This window comes from Manis javanica, chromosome 2 (genome assembly GCF_040802235.1).
Source record: "Manis javanica isolate MJ-LG chromosome 2, MJ_LKY, whole genome shotgun sequence".
Classification (NCBI taxonomy): domain Eukaryota; kingdom Metazoa; phylum Chordata; class Mammalia; order Pholidota; family Manidae; genus Manis; species Manis javanica.
The window spans coordinates 778844-795406 of record NC_133157.1 but is presented as its reverse complement, the minus strand read 5'-3'; the positions used below and the strand labels follow the sequence as shown (position 1 = coordinate 795406).

At 64.3% G+C, this 16563-nt stretch overlaps 2 protein-coding genes across 3 annotated transcripts in view; one reads left to right on the top strand and one right to left on the bottom strand.

The window, feature by feature from the left end:
• The window catches only part of LCNL1 (lipocalin like 1), a 104387-nt gene extending 97043 nt beyond the window's left edge, over nucleotides 1-7344 (top strand). The window contains exon 7 of the mRNA XM_073221239.1: nucleotides 7292-7344. Coding sequence (XP_073077340.1) covers nucleotides 7292-7329 — 38 coding nt within the window. The 3' untranslated portion in view covers nucleotides 7330-7344. The remainder of the gene's footprint in view (nucleotides 1-7291) is intronic.
• Nucleotides 630-13961, bottom strand: MAN1B1 (mannosidase alpha class 1B member 1). Of its 2 annotated transcripts, none has more exons than XM_037007581.2 (13): nucleotides 12943-13961; nucleotides 12295-12403; nucleotides 11504-11619; nucleotides 9530-9684; nucleotides 9193-9302; nucleotides 8619-8804; nucleotides 7832-7980; nucleotides 7465-7653; nucleotides 5375-5565; nucleotides 4485-4605; nucleotides 2404-2601; nucleotides 2191-2322; nucleotides 630-1419 (listed from the first exon to the last, which is right to left on the bottom strand). In XM_037007581.2, exons 1-13 carry the CDS (start codon nucleotides 13051-13053, stop codon nucleotides 1330-1332), a joined length of 1857 nt encoding a protein of 618 aa, XP_036863476.2. In that variant the 5' UTR covers nucleotides 13054-13961; the 3' UTR covers nucleotides 630-1329. The 2 variants fall into 2 exon arrangements, with proteins under 2 accessions (XP_036863476.2, XP_036863475.2); XM_037007580.2 differs by having other exon boundaries at nucleotides 630-1543; nucleotides 12943-13960.
• Nucleotides 13962-16563: the final 2602 nt, after the last annotated feature.

Here is a 16563-nt window from a genome sequence, read left to right as displayed (position 1 = left end):
AGGCACAGGACATGCAGGGAAGGGAGCGAGCCTGCGGGCAAGCTGAGGAAGGCCCAGAGGTAGCTATGGGAGAGCAAGGGCTGCCCTGGGACCCTAAGGTGCCAGCACCAGCAGGACGCTGGCCAAGAACTGGGGCACCCCAACACTGGAGGCTAGCCCTCTGCAGAGGCATGTCCAGTGGCCAGAGGCCCTGGCTTGTGAGGATGGCAGGACCTTATAGAGATGAGAAGAGCAATGGGTTCATGCTCAACACACACGCCAGAGCTGGGTCCATCCTGCTAGGGGCATCTGTTCTGGGGGGCAGGGGACCTCACTTGAAGGAGAGCTGCCCTGGGTCGTTGTCGGGGGTGGATGCTTCGGTTCACTGCAGAGGAGGCAGGGCACGCTGCGCCCCCGCTGGAAGGCAGCCCCAGGTGTGCCGAATCCAAGGTGGGAAGGTGTGCAGGGCGTGGCCACATGCAGGGCCCCTGGCACTCCCGCCTGCAGGCGACTGCCTACTGCCTACCCCCCGGGCTAGGTGATGCTCCCAAAGCCTCTAGCCAACAGCTCACGGCGGAGACACCTGCACTCCCCACACATCCACCCAGAGGTTTCAGGAAACCGACCTCACAGACCTGAGAGGCACCAAAGACAGAGCGAATGCACTTTATCCGCTGCAAAGTCCACTCCACGGGGGGCGGGCAGGGGGCAAGGTAAATGTGCCTGCCCGGCCCCTCCCAGCCCAGGCTGGGCAGGGGAATCCCTGAGTCCAACATGTAAACACCATAGCTGGCCAAGAGCCCGGATCCCCAAGAGGTCACAGGTGCCCCCCAAGAACCCTGGGTCAGGGCACGTTCACAGGCTGAGACCCAGCCGGCTGGCCCTGGGCTGAACTGCTTTTGTCTGTGAGCACATGGGATCCGGGAGACCTGGGGCGACCCTGGAGGAAGCAGAGGCCTGGGGCTACACGAAGCCACAGCGCCAGCTGACAGGGTGGTCAGGTCTCAGGAATGTGAGGCATGATGGGCTTTCATGGGAAGAAGGAAGAGGCGCCCCTGTGGATGGGGCAGCCCTGAATCACAGCGCTGAGTTCTTGTTTCTAATGGTGTCTGATGAGAACCCCAGACAAGGAGCCCAGAGCCAGGGCAGAGCACCTGATGCCCAGCAGCCACCAGACCACACGAGGCCCACACATCCTGGCCCAGCTGACTGTTGGCCGGGCATCAACCATCAGCTAGACACTGCATAGCAGGGGTCAAAGGAGGGCAGACCTAACCACGGCCAGGGTCCTGCTCACAGGTGTCCTCGAGCACAGGACGCGTCAGACCCCTGGGCAGTGCCCACAGGGAGTCACTGCACCCTAGGCGGGGGCCCAGATGGGCAGGGGGTGAGCCTCAGTGTTGAACACATAGGTGTCCAGGCTGAGCAGGTCCGGGTCGTCTGAGAAGAGCAGATACAGGTACTTGAGGGTCTCACCCAGGAAGAAGCTCTCCATCTTGTCCCTGGGCTGCGGGTTGTGGGGGTCCCGGACGTTGCTGATGGAGGAGTAGCCGCCCGAGGGGATCTGCCCAAGAGCCAAGGCAGTGGCATCATGACGGCAGGCCCAGCCCCAGGCCCAGCCCGGAGGAGGGTCCCCAGCCAGAGGTGCCTCAGGGTGGCACACATGGACCCAGGGTAGGGTCTTGGGCGGGGGACACTGAGTCCACAAGGGGACCGTCCTCCCCATAGGTCACATGGTCTCCCAAAGTCGCCAGGGAGACGCCAACCACCCTTACTGACAGCAAGCAGTGCCGCCCCCAGAACCCAGGCCCTGAGGTCACCCTCGGGTCAGACCCCACTGCATCCCACCCCATGGGGCAGAGCCCAAGACGGGGCTCTCCTGGGGCAGGTAGTGGGCCTGGGCGGAGTGTGACCTCTGAGCCGAGGGCCCACTGGAAGATGGGTGGCTGGGCCTAAGCACAGTGAGGGTGGCAAAGGGCTGCCCTGGGCCCTGCTCTGTGCATCAGGCCGCTGCAGGGACGCCCCTCACTCTGGTCCCTCAGGGCAGGAGCTGGGGCCCCCCAGTCCCAGGGTCCTGGGCCACATGCTTCCTGGGCCTGGGCCAGGCTGGGCTGTCTCGGCGGGGGCGGGGCCTCCTGCAGGGCACAGCATGCCTGGATGCCCACCCTCCCGGCCGCCCCAAGCGGGCAGGTGACCAGAGGGGCAGCTCACCCGCGTGTACGTGTTGAAGCTCTGCAGGATCTGCCAGCCCCAGTCCTGGTACTTGGGGTCCCCCGTGAAGCGGTGCAGGTAGAACAGGCTCTCCAGCGTCTCAGGCCGCAGGAGGTTGTGCCTGTCCGCTGGCTGGGGAGCAGCAGAGGCTCAGGGTGAGGCCCCCACAGTGCCCCTCACCTGGCCCTGGTCCTGGCCCTGACCTGGGCTCACCTTGACCTGCACATCCTTATGGGCCTTCTGTGGGTACAGGTTGAAGTGTACAATTTCAGGGCTCAGCCCTGTCTCCATCTGGTGGTTCATCTGGTAGCAGGTTTCCATCAGTGCCTGGGCCAGCTCCATGTGGTCAGCGGGCAGGCCGTGGTGGGCACCCAGAGCCAGTGTCCCTGGCAGGAAGCACACTAGGTGGTCCTGAAATCAGAGGGTCTCCTCAGCACCATGGAGCCTGGGGCATCATGGGGGTCAACAGCAGGTTCAGCCCTATCTCAGGCCTCCCATACGCCCAGGAGTCATCGGGCCTCAGTGGTTCACATCCCCAAAGGCTGCAGCTCAGACAGAAGACAGGGCCATAGGCCAAACACGTGGGGCTCAACGTGGACAGGAGAGAAGCCAGAGGGAAGACACTGACCTCGCAGAGGAGCAAATGCTGACCTGGGTCTCCCCAGACCCTCCCCCACAACCCCACAAACACCTGAGGAGCACGAGCTGCAGGAGGTGGGGAGCCTCGAGGGAGCCCAGGGGCCCCCTGCCAACAAGGGGACAGCCCAGGCCATGCAGCCATTTGCCTGTGAGAGCTCATGGTCTGTGGCCAGAATTTCACTGTTCCCCCCAGGGTCCAAAACTAGAGCCATCACGCATCAGGACAAATGGCTGGGTCCCGAAACTCCCTAGCTTCCACCTGGACCACACACACACACACATGCACACATCACTCACTCACTCACTCCCATCTGGGGCTGGGCCCCGCCTGGACCACACACACCCTCCCATCTGGGGCTGGGCCACACCTGGATCACACACACCCTCCCATCTGGGGCTGGGCCCCGCCTGGACCACACACACCCTCCCATCTGGGGCTGGGCCACACCTGGATCACACACACCCTCCCATCTGGGGCTGGGCCCCGCCTGGACCACACACACCCTCCCATCTGGGGCTGGGCCACACCTGGATCACACACACCCTCCCATCTGGGGCTGGGCCCCGCCTGGACCACACACACCCTCCCATCTGGGGCTGGACCACGCCTGACCACATACACACTCACATCTGGGGCTGGGCCCCGCCTGGACCACACACACACACTCCCATCTGGGGCTGGGCCACACCTGGATCACACACACCCTCCCATTTGGGGCTGGGCCACGTCTGGACCACATACACACTCACATCTGGGGCTGGGCTCTGCCTGGACCACACACACACCCTCCCATCTGGGGCTGGGCCCCGCCTGGACCACACACACACACTCACATCTGGGGCTGGGCCATGCCTGGACCACATACACACTCACATCTGGGGCTGGGCCCTGCCTGGACCACACACACACCCTCCCATCTGGGGCTGGGCCCAGCCTGGACCACACACACACACTCACATCTGGGGCTGGGCCACGCCTGGACCACACACATACTCACAACTGGGGCTGGGCCCGCCTGGACCACATACACACTCACATCTGGGGCTGGGCCCCACCTGGACCACACACACACACTCCCATCTGGGGCTGGGCCACGCCTGGACCACACACACACTCACATCTGGGGCTGGGCCCTGCCTGGACCACACACACACCCTCCCATCTGGGGCTGGACCACGCCTGGACCACACACACACTCACATCTGGGGCTGGGCCCTGCCTGGACCACACACACACCCTCCTATCTGGGGCTGGGCCCTGCCTGGACCACACACACACCCTCCCAGCTGGGGCTGGGCCCCGCCTGAACCACACACACACACTCCCATCTGGGGCTGGGCCCTGCCTGGACCACACACACACCCTCCCATCTGGGGCTGGGCCACGCCTGGACCACATACACACTCACATCTGGGGCTGGGCCACACCTGGACCACACACACACTCACATCTGGGGCTGGGCCACACCTGGACCACACACACACTCACAACTGGGGCTGGGCCACGCCTGGACCACACACACACTCACAACTGGGGCTGGGCCCCACCTGGACCACACACACACCCTCCCATCTGGGGCTAGGCCACGCCTGGACCACATACACACTCACATCCGGGGCTGGGCCCCGCCTGGACCACACACACACACTCTCACCATCTTGGGGCTGAACTGGCCGTGGGCAAGTTCCCCTACAAAGGTGAGCTTGCTGGGTTCAGATCTGCGGACCAGGTGCCTTTTGATGCCTTCGACGGCTTCAATGTAGTCTTCCAGCAACCTGTACAGAAAGGTGAGCCCTGTTTGCTTGGGCCAAGCGGGCCACAGTGCCCAAGTTTCATCCAGGAACATGCGTGTGTCCTGGAGCTGCCGTCCACACCCTAGAGGCTGAGAGGTGGCGACACGCCGGCCTTGGGTGGAGGCCTGTGGCCGGTCAGCCCTGCAGGGTGGAGGCAGTGCCTTCTGCTCCCCAAAACAGGGTCTCTCCTCCCCACAAGCCCCAGGAGCACCTGAGACTGGCCTCTGCGGACCTGACAAGTCCACCTAGGCCTGAGGAGCATGGGCTCCACAGACAGTCACACCCTTGTCCCTGCCCATGGGGCTGGCCGGGGCTGCCCCAGGGGTTCTAGGTCAGTCACCCCTGCCTTGAGACCTCAGCAGACTCTAGATCCCTCAGGAAGGCTTATCCATCTTTTCCAAATTTTTCGATGAGTCTTTATACTGCTACCTGGGGAAGTGCAGGTTTTAAGAGCCACACTAGTAGGCTAGAGAGGCCCAGACACTTGGGGCCACCTCCCACTTGGGAACGGACAGTGGGGCTGCCCCCACGAGCCGCCTACCGGGCCTGGACCCCAGCCACTGCCTGGTGCCGAGGAGGCCTGGACTCAGTGACGGACTGGACCCCCGCTCTGCACAGCGCTGTACTGGGAACAGATGCGCCCTGGGCAGGGCTCAGCAGCCGCCCGGCCAGCCAGACTGCGGGTGCCTGAGCGGGCGTGGGGCGGCAGGGCCGCGGGAAGCCTGCCCCGAGCAGCGGAAGCAGGCCTCACCGTGTCTCCCTCTTCCCGCCTTGGACCCACTGCTTGAGCAGGTACTCATAGTAGCTGTCGGCCCTGGCGCCCACGGTGAACACTCCCATGTGGGTGAAGAGGCCGCTGTGTGTGTTGATGAACATGGGCACCAACCCATCCTTCTTCCCGGACAGTGAGTGGATGTGCCGGCTCACCTCCTCCGCGGCCTCCTGTGGCAGGTAGGGGAGAGCGCAGGTGAGCGAGGGGTGGGGGGGGGCCGCGCGGACTCCCTGCCGGCAGAGGGCAGAGCAGGCCGGGATCCTGGCCAGGGCTCTCAGCCAAGCGCACCCGTCCGCAGTGCACCTCCATGGGCCGGCAGACGCCACAGGCCCGACCACAGGGCTGAGCCCGGGCTCTCCACACTCCCAGCGCTCTCTGCAGGGCACCGCTCCTGAAGACCCCAGCCGCAGGCCTCAGGACTACCTGCAGGCATGCGCCCGCTTTCAGCCTGGGGTCGCTGCTGACACCTCAGCCGCCACCGGCTCCCCGTCCCCTAGGTCACCCACCAAGACCCTCCACCTCAGCTCCTCTGAGCTCGCCTGCCTGGACTGGGCAGCTCCGGGGCTGTGCATGTCTGACCCCAGGGCCCAGGCCCCTGCCCATTCTCTGCCTGACGCGCACACCCACACCACCTGTGAGCCTGAGGCAGCCGCTTGTTCCCTCGTCTCCAGTGGCCACGGTGCCCCAGCCGCATACGCACACCTGGTGGCGCCTCACAACACCTGGCCCTTTGCAGCACAACTGCTCTCAAGTCGGTGGGAACCTGGTGTGAACGCTGTACCCCTTCTCTCTGGTGGGGCGCCCACTGTCCCTCCAGGCAGGCTCCATATGGGCCACAGTTCAGAGCAAGGCCTCTCCTGACGCCTCAGGCAGGGCCAACAAAAGCAGAGGTAACAGGGACATGGTAGGGGGCTGGGGCAGGAGTGTTTCATGGGGACAGTCTCAGCTTTCAGCCTGGGGGGGAAGGTGCCGACGGCTGCATGACCGGGAGAACGCCCTCAAAGCCCCCGGCTGTGCACAGAGCGGTGGTTAAAATGGCAAGTTGTGAGTTATGTGGATTTCATCACTACGTAACAATTTTTTTGAAAAGCAGTGATGGGTAAGGATTTTTCAGATTGGATGTTCATTTTATTAAACACTGATACGGAAAAAGCAGAAAAGAACAGGGGTTCTAGGACAGCCTGAGCACCTGGCCTGCCGCTGACCTCTGGTCTTGCAGGGCCGCTTACTCTCTCCATGCCTCAGTGTCCCCATTCCCATCTGGCTGCTGCAGGAGACCGTGGCCTGACCCCACAGGCTCTTCCAAGCAGCGGCCAGTGGGGTGTAGGTGGGGGGACAGGCACCTGAGTTGGGACGTCAGGATGAAGCCCGAGGTGCCATTCCTGCTCTGGACGCCATGTGCCCTCGGCACAGACAGCAGGAGGCCCCGGTAGAGGGGCAAGGGAGGCACTGGGGCGCCAAGTGACTTTCAGTGAACCAGGCTTGCGACCTCGGAGCCCATGCCCCAGGAGGCAGCAGCTCCAGGCCTCTGAAAGGCCCTTGAGGCCGTCCAGGGTCCACGTCTTCATGCTCGGATCTCATGCCCAGGGAGGTCAGGACTGTCACAACCACCCAGGGCATGCACGTGGGGAAGCACTGTGCCTGCAGCCCGCCCGGGACAGAGGCTACGTACGCATGGCCGGCCCAGGGGCCACGGCAGCTGAGGGAGACCAACGGCCTGGATGTGTGAGACGTCATCCACATAGACCTGCCCACAGAGATGCCTGCACTGGACACGCCCAGACTACAAGGCCTCCGGACACAGCACAGAGGCGGCCCCGGGACACGCTGCCGGGGGCTCAGGGCCACACCAAGGGTAGGACAAGCAGCCCTCTGTTGGGCTGAGGGCCGGGCCGCACCAGTGCACCTGCCCTCGGGGCATTTCCCGCCTGTGAGTCTGCCACCAAATAGGAGGAAAGACCGCAGGACAGCGGGCACGCAGCCCAAGCCCACATGCACGTCCCTGCGGAGCCAGGAGCCAGGAGCTCCCACGGGAGACCGCACTCCAGCCAGAAACGCAGCGCTCCTACCTGGAACTTCCTCAGACCCGTGAGGCGGGAGAGCTCCCGGAACTCTAACTGAATGCTCGTCACCTCGGCCACTGTGCTGTCCGAGGTCCACCGGGGCGGGTGGGCAGCCCCGGTGCCGATGTTCACATCGGAGTACGGGATCTTGGAGGGCGTTCGGAATGCAGGCATGAGTCGATTCCCAAAATCTTCCTGCAACAACACAGCAGGATCGGTGCCTCCTGCCACAAGGCAGCCGTGTCTGTGCCTCATGGCGCTGGCCCACCCGCGGCTCACACACGGCGGCCGGCAGCCCTGGCTCCCTGAGCAGAGCGGCTGGGCTGGAATCTCGCGGAACCCTTGTGCAGGAGGGCCGGGCGGGGACACTCACGGCTTTCCTCAGGAAGAGGGCGTCCCCCGACAGGTGGTAGGCGCTCAGAAGGCCCCCCAGGATTCGGATAGTGCTCTCGAACAGGTTGACATCCACATCCTTCTGGAACCGGAGCTGCTTTGACACCCACTTCCTGGCTTCTCCAAATTCTAAAACACAAGCAAGATGGTTGAGGGACATGGTAAGGTCCCCATGTTCCCAGGACCCTCAGGGCTATCCTTCCCCTGTGGGCGGTGAACCCGAAGTCTTCCGAAATCTGCGGACAAACGGGCAGAGCCCATGAGATGTTAACACAAGTGGTCCGCAAAGGCCACGATACAAGGACCAAGGGGTGATCCGTGGTGCAGCTTGTTCAGGGAAACTTAACGCAGTCTTAATGCAGCCACTTAGACCTCACTAGGGTCACATAGCCCTGCATTAATCCCATCCCGGAGGCATGGGGATGATAGTGAGAGGTCCAGGGCACTGACAGCTTTATAGGACCACATGTCACCTCCCGCCATGGAGACCCTCCCACCAGCGGCTCACACGCACATGGCCCTGACGCCCACCCAGGGCCAGTGCTCAGCCTTTGCCCTGGGCAAGGACTGCCATCCTGTGCAACCCTGGGCACCTGACAAGAGGACAGAGGGACTGCCTGTGTACAGTGTCCACTCCCATCACGCAGGAGATGGGAGAGCTCGTGGTCGGACGGAACAGGCAGCATGGGGACCTCCCACCATGACTTGCCCACCTGGCCGACTGCCTGCGCAGAGAACTCGCCCCGTGCTTTGGAAAGAGCAAGTACCTTTCTTCAGACCCAAAATCCACATGGTGTCCAGGGCATCAATCAGCGTGAGGCCCAGCCCGAACCACTCGCTGAACGACCTGGACACAGGCTTCAGCTCATCATGGCCCCAGGCAAACTTGCGGTATCCAGCCCATGCGTGGCGGAAGGCGTCTACCACAGCCTTCTGACGCTCGTTTGGGGTGGCTAGGAGGAGGAAAGCAGGTCATGGGGACCTGGTCCTGGGCAGGGCTCAGACAGAGACCCTCCAACCTCCAGGACCAGAACGCAGGGACGCCACCAGCCCCCAGGTGGATTCGCCAAGGGACAGCTGCGACTCTCTGATCCCAGGGCCCGTGGTGACCCAAGCCCAGTGAGGAAAGGGGGCTCCAAACACGCGTCTCTCCCGTGGCTGCGATGCAGGACGTGGGCCGCCTCGCATCATCCCCAAAGCCCTGAAGAGAGCTGGGGCCCCCTGGCTTTGAAGGAGGGCAGCCGGCGGCCCCCACACACCCTGCCTGCTCCTCTGAGTGTCCCCAAGCCCTCTCCCCCATGTGCCCAAGGGAAGCCCGAGAAAGTGAGGGTGGGGCCTCACCGGGTCGGGTCTGAGTCCTGCTGGCCTGCAAGGAAGGCCTAGTGGGCGCCTCTCCTTTTCTCCAAGGGTGCTGGGTGCCCCGCCACGGCCCTATCACTGGTCCCATCCAGCTTCAAGGACAGAAGGAAGAGCAATCAGCTGGCACTGGGCAGCCGCACACCCACCCCTCCTGGCCCTCCAGGCACAACACCAGGCCCCCAAGACTCCACGCTCGGGCTGTGGGGCATCCCCTCCTGCTGGGGAAGGAGGGTGGACGTGAAGATCAGGCTGCTTTGCCGCTGAAGCAGTGGATGGCCGCCGGGTGCCCCGCACGCTCAGGACACTACGCGGCACCTACCCGACCCCTGCTCTCTGCGTGCGCTCCCCCTGGCCTGCGCCGCCTGCCACCTCGGCCCTCCTCCTGGATTCCTCGAGCCTCCTGTCCGTCTCGCCTTCAGTGGGTGCCTGGATCGGCAGGCGGGGCGGTCCCCGTCGGAAATGCCTCTGAGGCCTCTAGAGCGAAGCGAGAGCCCCTCGTGAGGACGACCCCACAGCCTGAGCCTCTGCCTTTCCTCCCAGGACAGCTCCCACCCAGCCGGCTGCCGGGAGCGGTGGGCTGCCCAGGGAGTGCCCGGCCCACGGCAGTCTGCATCTCTCAGACCACATGCGGTCTGGGAGGGGGCACCTCGCGCTATCTCCTGGCCCCCGCTGGCTGCCTGGGGACAGCCAGTGGGGCAGAGCCCTGGTCTGGGGCATTTCTGGACTGCCCCAGGCCTGCAGGGCAACATGCACAGGCTACAGCCACGTCCCCATGCGTGAAGCTGCAGAGGGTGCTGGTGGCCTGTCTCTGGAATGGGTCGCGTCACCCTGCAAGGCTGTGGAGGGGCTCTGGGCCGTGCTGCACAAGGAGCCCTTCCCAGGGGCTGCAGCCGGGGCGTGACCCTGCCAGTGGCAAGGTGACCCCTCAGGAGCACAGGAGGCAGGCTGGCCTGGGATCCGGGGGTCTCTGCTCCACACCCACACATCCATGCGATGTGCTATTTGAGTGGGCTCAAATGGCTTGGTGCTGGGACCCCTTGGCCGAGGGAACTGGCTCTGGACTCAACAGAACACTGAGGCTGACAGGGTCAGGGACACACTACAGGGCTTAGGTGGGAGAGCAGGTGCTAGAGGTCCCCGAAGCACAGCGTGCCCTGGACCCTCTCCCTGGGCAGCCTGGCCCCGCTGATGCCCTGACTGGGGACAGAGGACATCCACAGATGCCCGGTGCCCAGTGTCCTAGGGGCTGCCTCCCCTGGAGCCACCTGCCTCCAGAGGGGTGCGTCCTGGTGCTCCGGTGCCTCCTGACCACCCTCCAGGTTCCACGGCCCTCCCCAAATCATAAGGGTGGGGGTGCTCCTGGTCCTTCCTGCCCTCTTCTGAACAGGCACCCCTTTCCCAGACCTTGCACCCAAGCACATCTCCACGGAGCCATGAGCAGGTCCAGAACTGTCGCCCAAGTGTCCCTCAAACAGCTTCCTGCTGGGCCCTGGAGGGCCCCTGCCCCGCAGACCCTCCCTGGCCATCACATGGCCTGTCCTGCCCGGCCTTCCCCCCAGGCCAGGCAGCTTGGCTCTCCTGCCTCCTGCCCGCTGCCCAGGACGCCCCCACCCTGCATGCCATCTGTACACAGCAGCCAGAGCCTCTTCCAGCAACAGCTCAGACATCCAGGCCCAGCCGAAATCCTCCCGTGTGCCGGCTCGAGCCTCATGCGCTTCCTGTGCCCAGGAGCACCCCCACAGCCAGCTGGACTGACCCCAGCCCCTTCCTTGCCCAGGCATCTGGGGGTACCTCCTAGGACAAGCCAACCTCCCCCCACCTTGGGCAGCTTCACTCTACCCAGCGCCACCGCTTCACCCCCAGACTGTGCTTTAGTGTCTGGCCGTGGGGAGGCTTCCAGACCAGCCGGCCCCAGCCTCCTCTCATGGGGGTCTGGGCGGTCCCTCGAGGGATGTGCTCCCTGGGCTGCCTGCCGGCTCCCACTGGTCAGGGCCTGCTGGCCTGCCTCTCCTGCTAGCCCTGCCCATGCTTCCTCCAGGGAGGTATGGGTCGGATGCGTTGGCCACCCAACAAGGGACCCAGCACGTGGCAGGCGTCCAAGAAAGGAGGAACGCATGTTCCTCTTTCCTTCCCTGGTGACCGTCCGCCAGCCCAGAAAGAGAAGCGTGAGGTCACAGTGTGCATCTGGGGCGAGACCAAGAATTCCTCCGTCTGCCTGAAACGTTGTGTGTTGTTCCGAATCACCTCTGCACCGACCCTGATCACAGCCCCCCGTGTAGCTCGCTGGAAGTACCTGAGGTGGAGCCCCTGGAAAGGTTTTGGGGTCAGCATCTGCTTTCTGAGGCGCCGGCAGGGCGGGTGGATTTGCTGGTCCCGTCTTCTGCTCTCCCGGTGACTGGCCACGCACGGCTAAGCAAGAGGATTTGTGTCATCTCCGATGTGCCACGAGGCCCAGAGGACGTCCCAAGGGTGCCACCGAAACACCCAGACAGGCAGCGTTCGTTACAAAAGACATCCTGAGACCTCAGAAAAGTCATCTAGGTGAACTGGATAGGCCCAAAGGGGATCAAACCTCTTCCGAGCCCTTGGCAGTTTCCCCCAAACACCCAGCCTGAACGATTCCCATTCTAGGAAGTAAGTACAAGTGGTGGCCGACGGACCACTGCCGGGACCGAGCGCTCGTAGCTCTCCTCCTCAGAGAGGCAACGTCGGAGAGACCCGGGGGCCTCCCACCCCACAGAGCTCCTGTCTCTGCAGAAACACGGGAGCGCGTGCTCCCAGGTTCTCGGGGTGCCACAGACGGAGCTGTGGCCTCAGGACCTTCTCTGTGGGGCGCCGAGAACGGAGATGGCAGTGCTCACACCCGACACTTAGGAAGCAGCCCGACAGCATCACACGCCCACCCAAGTCCAGCCAGGTGGTCTAAGACGCTCTCTGTTCCCTTGAACCTCCATTTCCTGCCAGCGCGTGGGCGTTTATGCATCCAGGGTCTGCTGCAGGCCAAGGCCAGGCTGCTCCTGCCCAGTCCCGCCTCCACGGCCCACCCACGCCCCGGCGAGGCGGTCACACACGTGCGGCAGGTACCTTTCCACGGGTCAGCCACGCTGATGTAGGACAGGAGTCCGCAGAGCATCAGAAACGCCACGACAAGGAGAATCACGTTCCGCTGCAATCTCGACAGTTGCTTCCACTTCTAAGGGAGAGGCGGAGATGACGTTTCGCACTGCCCTGCAAGTGGCGGTGGAAATCTCTCGGACTGCTCCGTGCTGGGCCAGGACAGCGACTGGTCGCCAGGTCCGTGCTGAGTTCTGCTTCAGAACCGGGGGCTGCTCTGTGCTAGCAGGGTGGGGACACTCCAGAGGGCCCAGCGCATCGGGAGGTAAGGCGAGACAAAAGCCGAGGAGAGGCCGCTCTACTGCGCGGGCAGTGGAGGGACGCCCGCCCCTCGCGTGCCCTATTCAGGCACCCAGCTGGCCTGGCACGTGCACAGCCGAGACCAGCAGGTGCACGCCAGGGCTCAAGCAGGCTGGGCACGTGACCCGCTGCCCCGAGGGGGAAGGTGCTCTCGGAGCATCTCCGGATTCCTCCGGGTGCGGTGACAGCTGGACGCGCGGAACCCGGCAGGACTCGCGCTTCCGCCCGGACCCCCAGGCCCCGCCCTGCTGACGGCCCCCGGCCCAAAGAGCGAGTGGAATTCGGCTGGGGCACGGGAGACCCCGCCGCGACCCTCACCCTCCAGCACGAGCGCCGCCGCCAGCCTTTGCCGTCTTCGGGACCCCGACCAAGGCTCAGCGTCACCGAGATGAAGTCCCGCTGCGGGGCCGGGGGCGGCACCGGATACATGACAGCGGCGGAGGCAGTCCGAGCGACCCCGCCCTCCGGCCGCGTCAGGAAGTCGGTTTCTGCGGGTCGCTGACGGCTCCGCCGTCCCGGTACCCGCTGGCCGCCATCCCAGGGTAGTCAACACTCCGCCCATCCCTTGCGCGCCAACGCGCGTGCGCCGGGCCCTCCTAACCCCTCTGCGCCTGCGCACGCCTTCGCTGCTACTTCGTTCCGTTCTTACGCCGAAAGCGTGTGCGTCTGTGCTCGCAGCTGCCCTCGCCGAGCCCTCACTCGGTCTGCGCCTGCGTGGCTGGCGCACGCCCTCAGCGCCTGCGCGATTGTCTGCCGCGTGCTCCTGGCCCGGGCTTCCAGCTTTCGGCTCTCCGCTCGTCGGCCCCTCGTCGCTTCCCCGCGTTCTCGCTCCGCGGACGCCGTGCGCAGCAGCCGGCGGTGCCAGGTCCGCCCTGGAGAGCTGGTCCAGGGACAGGCCCCTGAGGCCGCGGAAGAGCAGGCGGGCCCCGGGGGCTCCAGCCCTTGGAGGCCGCGGAGCAAAAACCGCAGCGCCCAGCTGGGTCAGTCGCCAGCACTTGGCATTTACTGTAAATTCCCGTCCACGGAAGGTCGGGAGTTGTGGGGCTGCTCAAGTTCAGAGCGTCCTAGGCGCTTGTCGGGTTTGAGGTGGTGGGGCGGGTGGCCGACCGTCCTGACTCCTGGGCGCAGCGCCCGTGGGAAAGGGCCCGGAGCACTCCCAGCGCGCCCCGGTCGGGTGGGCTTCCAGGAGCACCGGGCTGCAGACTGCAGGGAAGTCGTGGACGGTGCTGGCACCCGTCTGATGTGAAAGAACAATTATTTGAAAATAAAGCGTTTTACAAAGCGGGCCGTGTCAGTAGTTTACCCAGCTAAGTGCTTATGCAGAAAAGAGTCTGCGCAGCTGTGGGCCGAGCCCCACCCGGTGCCCCAGGCCCCCCTCTTGCCTGGGGAGCAGAGGCGGGAGAGGAAGGCACGAGGTTGACCCTGAGGTTGGCAAGACGGGCAGAGCGGAAGCAGAGCCCTCGTCTGGGCTTTGGGCGTGGGTCCACCTCTGCCGTCACACCCGCGTCAGGACAGCTGGGTGCGGCCAGAGCACTTCCAGCCACCGGGGAGTCGGCTACATCAGCTCACCACCCAGAGAACATTCTTCCCGTGGGACACCAGTGCTTCCTAAGGGGCTGTGGGCTTCCGTGGGGAAGGGAGGGGGCAGGTGTGACGCGTCTCAGCCGCAGGCTGTATTTTCTGCAGTCTGTCACCTCAGCTGGGGGCGCATGTGCTGGGGCCAGAGCAGCGAAGCCAGGGATAAGGGACCAGGGCCGGCAGGCGTCCGCAGCCTCAGCCAGGCTGCAGGGCCGCAGTGTGGAGCTGTGGTCCCAACAGGGAGGCTCCGTCTCCTGCAGGAGAGCAAAGGAGCATGAGCTCAGGATCCTCCACAAGTGCTGGCATGCTGGGCACAGCATGGCGCTCCCAGCTGGTGGGTTCATCAGCCACGCCAGGAGGCCCCGGATTGGTGCCACTGGCTCCTGGGGGAGGCACATCAAATTCAGCCCAGACCAGCTGCAGACAATGGGCCGAGGCCTCAGGGCAGAAAACTCAGGCATGCAGGCGGACTTCCCGGAGAGCCAGCTCTCCCTGGCACAGCCAGCCCCTGTGGTGGTGAGTCGGGCCTCTTCCGCTGTCCCTCTCAGCTGGGCAGTGACTCCCAGCCCCATCCCAGCTACTGGCTCAGCTGCCCCTTTTACATGTCACCGGGTGGGAGGGAGGCAGGCGCACTGTGCCTCCCCTGGCTTCCTCATGTGTGCTCTGCAGAAGAGCTTGGAGCCTGGTGCTCACCACCTGCTGTGCGCAGGGGCCCCGTGGGCCTCGGGGCAGATGGGCGAGGCCCCTGCTCTCACCCAGGGCCCACCTGGCAGTCTCCCCACAGCCCCATTGCGCAGGGCCCCGAGTCCCTCTGCTTCCTGCCAGGTCCCCGCAGGAAGCCAAAGAGCCCATGGGCCCTTGGCAGGCCCGGGGCCACTGGTGTCCTGGGGAAGCCACCCTGGGGAAAGGCCCACCCTGTGTTCCTTCTTTGTTCTGCACACGCTGCAGCCTGTTCTCCTGCCTGAGGCCTGGGTCCTGGTTGCGTCCCCACCCCTGCTTACCTGGGGTGGCAGACGTGGAATGAGTCAGGGCTGCAGCACCCTAGCTCGGTTCTTATCCCTAATGAGTGGGGACCAGAACTCCTGTCCTGTGGTGGCATGTCATGATGCATTCACTGTCACCATGCTGTTCCCATGTGACAGTCCTGGGATTGTCAAACACAGAAGGACTCTGGGCATTCCCAGACAGGCCAGGGCAGGGAGACAGGGTCACTCTGGCCAGGGACAGTCCTGGGAACGGGGAGCATTCTCCTTCCGTCCAGTGTGGGTTGAGGTGTGCATGTGCTGGTCTGGCCCTCACCCCGACTCTGGACTGGATGCTGGGGGAAAGGGTGCCCTTTCGTTCTCTACGTAGTGGCACCACCTGGGGGTCCTGTCTCTCAGTGAGGAGCCAGCGAAGGGACTGGCCTACTGTGGAGGAGGAGAGGGTCCCAATTCCCAGCAGAGGCTCAGCCCCTCCTCTTCCATTCACAGCTGGAAACCTGGACCCACCTTCCTTCCGGAAGTTCTAGGGAGTTTTGAGGTTCCCTGAGTACCCCTCCATGGCCCTGGAGAACCATGTCCTCCAGCCTGGCCTGTCTCTGCTGCAACCTGGGGCTGTTCGTCAGAGGACGCTCCTGCTGGCATTGTGGCCTCCATCCCACCCTGTATGACCCCCCGGGTCCCAGTGCTGTCCAGCATCTTTCCCCTCTTCTGGAGACCAGGCACCCTCCAGCTTCTGTCCCACGAGGTGGCCAGCAGGGTCCTGCAGCTCCTCTGGTGGGATCCCTTTCCTTCAGGAGCAACTGCGATGGCTGGGTTTCTGCTGGACGCCCTCCAGCAAAGTCCTTGTGGCAGGGAGGGCCGTGGTCCTGGGGGTTTCATGGCATCTTGCGGGAGGAGGCCAAGCTTCTGCATCATCTCCCGGGGCTAGGGCAGGTGAGGTCATGTCTGCAGGCTCAGGTGGTCCAGAAGAGCCTCGAGGTCAACGCTTCAGGGGCCTCCCTGCCTGAGGTGTGCATCCCTGGGCTTCCCAGCCTGGCCTCTGACCATGTTGCGTGCACAGGCTGGCCTTGGCTGGCAGCTAACAGTCCTCGAGGTTCAGCTGTTCCTGGGCTTTCTCCACCCTCCCTGCCAGGGATGAGAACTATGCACGTGACCAGAGGCCCTGCCTGGTCTTCAGCAGCCTGGCCCTTTGGTGTTCATCATCTTCCTGCCAGGCATGAGTGGGCTTAGCATTAGCCATCCAGCTGATTCATCCCCATCAGAAGCTCTAATGGCTAATGGCCACCCTCGGCCAGGAGCTGTCAGCTCCACCACCCACCAATGCCAGGGACCTCACTGCCAGCTGGGTAGTGTGCCAACCCAGGCCCCGAGCCCCATC

Coding starts and splice junctions, on each gene's coding strand:
- MAN1B1 (XM_037007580.2), bottom strand. CDS start 13,053: ATGTATCCGGTGCCGCCCCCGGCCCCGCAGCGGGACTTCATCTCGGTG. Junction 12,404..12,942: donor GGCGGCGCTCGTGCTGGAGG/GTGAGGGTCGCG, acceptor CCTCTCCCTTAG/AAGTGGAAGCAACTGTCGAG. Junction 9,685..11,503: donor TTCCAGGGGCTCCACCTCAG/GTACTTCCAGCG, acceptor GCTTCGCTCTAG/AGGCCTCAGAGGCATTTCCG.